Source organism: Carassius carassius, chromosome 17 (assembly GCF_963082965.1).
Source record: "Carassius carassius chromosome 17, fCarCar2.1, whole genome shotgun sequence".
Taxonomy (NCBI): Eukaryota; Metazoa; Chordata; class Actinopteri; order Cypriniformes; family Cyprinidae; genus Carassius; species Carassius carassius.
The window spans coordinates 23,296,719-23,299,703 of record NC_081771.1 but is presented as its reverse complement, the minus strand read 5'-3'; the positions used below and the strand labels follow the sequence as shown (position 1 = coordinate 23,299,703).

Sequence of the window (2,985 nt, the reverse complement as noted above, 5' to 3'; positions counted from 1 at the left end):
TTTTGACCTTTTTTGAAAGTATTTTTAATACTCATAGATGTCTAACAACTCATATTTTCACCTTCTCTATCCCTCGCTTTGTTTTGTTCCTTTTTTCCATCTAGCTTGAGTGTGCTTAGTTCTTCACTGCGTTTCTTGTCAATCTCTTCAAGTTCACGGATTTTCTGTAAAAAATATAAAATAAAAAATATCACACAGTTAGCAGCAGTTTAGAACAAAGCAGTTTTGATTCAAGACTAAAGCCGGGTACAGACTGCATATTTTTAACCCCAGTTTTTACTCACTGACAGTTATGTGGAAATAGTGGACAAATGCTTGAAATCTGAGGCAAATCAGTGATCATTCATGTGAATGACAATCGTGTAGTATGAATGATCAAAAAACGCTAACTGATCCATTGTTTAAACAACAGCAACAAGATGGTATTCCAAACAGTCATGTTGTGTGAGAAAATCAGCGGTCCGAAGGCTTTGAAAATCAGGCAGTGTGTTCCCGGGATTAGAAACAGCTTATGACCACACAAGAATATAAAGATAAAATAAAAAATGTGGACATTTAAGTGTGGTACCATAAAACATTAATGAATAACTTGCAAATTTCTCAGGTTTTTAAACTGAAAATGCAGGTGCATGTAAAAACTGATGAAGGTTGGTGATGTTGCATGATAGTATTGGCTTCTATTGGTCAGCTTATGTGTTTGTATCTTCACCTGGGAAATCTCTGTGTTGATGAGTTGTTGGTATTGGTGACCTTTTCCCAATGCCGTCATGTCCTCTAAAAACTGCTTCCTCTCCTCAATCTCATCAAGGACTGTTGGTAAGAAATTACATCATTATAGTTTCCATGTTACCTTGATATGCTTATACTGAGCTCCCATTAAAATGTCTTCATAAACACAACTCTCTCCGTACCCCTCTAAATTATAATAAACTGAAAGCACATCAATTTGTGGCCACCACAAAAAGGAAAGGAAATTTAAAAATACAACATTACTTAGAAAATTATTTAAATATTCAATCACTATAAGTAAAATATAAATTTAGGTCCCTTAGATGAGATGGATTCGAAAGAAAAACAACTTCTATATACTGTCTCACCCTCTTGGAATCGATCTATCTGTTTCTCTTTTCTCTCTGTGGAATCTCTTTGGGAGTGAGTTGGCCCAACATCCTTTTGACCAGTAGAAAAAAGATTTTGTAGCTGTCTCTTCTCTTTCTCTTGATCTCCTAAAAATAGAGACAAATCATCAGAGATGAATAGAAAAGTCTTTACTGTTACATTTAAAAACACTTGCATAAAACACAAGTGAAATGTATGTAAGCCTGTATATGTATACAGACAAAGCACACTTGATAGCTCACACTGAGGATGACCATGGATACATTTTAATATAGACTGTTATTTTATATAGACTGTTGTTTTCTATTTAGTTCTTATGTTGTTGGTGAATATGGGTTAAGTAGGACATATTTATATAAATGTACTCAAATAGTTGTCATTATTACTAAATTTATCTTTGGAAAGTATTTTGTTACATTGCTATGTTTGTATGTTAATGATCTCATATCTAGATGCTGTGGCAGAGCTAACCACAGACAGGAAAAGCAATAGTACAAAAATAGACAACCTCTCACACACCTAAGATGAAAAGACATAAAGAAACACAACTACAATTGTTTTTTTTTTTTTTTTTTTAAACTAATGAAATGTGTTACATGCTGATTTAAGTTAATATATTAATAATTATTTAAGCCTGTTGCAAACAAAAACAAAATCAACTACATTTAAGAACAGGCCCCCATCTAACTTCTTAAGAGAGAGAGAGAGAGAAAACACCCCACTTTGACACTATATGTGTTGTAAATTATTGTATTGTCTTAAAAGAAATGCAGGTTTTGATCAATGGAGATCTTTTGGAGAAGTTGTCAATGGAGAAGTTTTTTTTCCCAGTTACTATAATTTATAAATGTTTACCTTTGACAAGGTAAGATATCTTAAGCTTTTATTTCATGCTATGGTATTTGAATCTTAATAAAAAATAACATTTCCCATTTATCTATAATCACCGTTCTTTTGGTTTGGTTTTTATGGTAATAATTGTTGTTGTTGTTTTTTGCACTTACGTATAGCTCTAGGCTTAAACTGTTCTCGTTTATAATTATCTCCAGCACTGCATCTTTCTGCACTGCGTCTCTCCTGGTGACCAATCAGCGCGGCCACTTTAGTGACTCTGGGCTCTGACTGAACACTGGGCTCGAGCGGCGTGAGATTAAATGTTAGTGGAAGAGCGCCGCCATCTGCTCGAACAGAAAATATTGTATTAGGCATAAAATATGAAGACAGCTGTCGTGACATTTGTGGGTATTATAAAATCAGTCACCTAAACTCACTTTTCAGCTGATTATTGATCTGCCTCTGCTGAAAGTCTGTTAGACGAGACTCCTGCATCATCACTGCAATGAAACAAAACAAACACACAGGTGGAGCCACAGAAAAGATAAACTTAAAGAAAACATGCATTAGTGCTGGCATGCATTACCACACACACACACACACACACACACACTTTGTATTAACTGTCGTGTCTCTGTTCTGTAGTGATTGACTCTGTGCTCCCGATATTTGGATCCGCTGGCCATCATTCCTTCAAAACAAAACAATTATCTTTTATGTATTATAGACAAAGAAAGCTGACGTTGGTATTTTGGGCATCAATATACAAGCGGATTACTCACGTTAACGTTACCTCACTTAAACGAGAAGTAAGCAGTGAACGCAAAAGAAGCCGAGTAATTTAGTTGCTATGGTAACACAAGCGAAACATACAAAACAATCAATCCAGCAAAGTAGTCTCACAAAAAAAACCCCCACAAATGCTTAGAGTGTTTAGAGTTGCTTTTGAGTTGAGAAATTAAAATAGATTTCGATTTGGTTCAGCAGTTTTGTAAGGGTCCATATGTTCTCTGTTACTCATGTTTCGTTCCT

At 34.9% G+C, this 2,985-nt stretch overlaps 1 protein-coding gene across 2 annotated transcripts; it reads right to left on the bottom strand.

The window, feature by feature from the left end:
- On the bottom strand, positions 1-2,985 carry c17h22orf23 (chromosome 17 C22orf23 homolog). Of its 2 annotated transcripts, none has more exons than XM_059571306.1 (7): positions 2,747-2,985; positions 2,567-2,644; positions 2,391-2,453; positions 2,124-2,297; positions 1,098-1,226; positions 710-810; positions 1-164 (listed from the first exon to the last, which is right to left on the bottom strand). In XM_059571306.1, exons 2-7 carry the CDS (start codon positions 2,640-2,642, stop codon positions 42-44), a joined length of 666 nt encoding a protein of 221 aa, XP_059427289.1. In that variant the 5' UTR covers positions 2,643-2,644; positions 2,747-2,985; the 3' UTR covers positions 1-41. The 2 variants fall into 2 exon arrangements, with proteins under 2 accessions (XP_059427289.1, XP_059427290.1); XM_059571307.1 differs by having other exon boundaries at positions 2,872-2,984.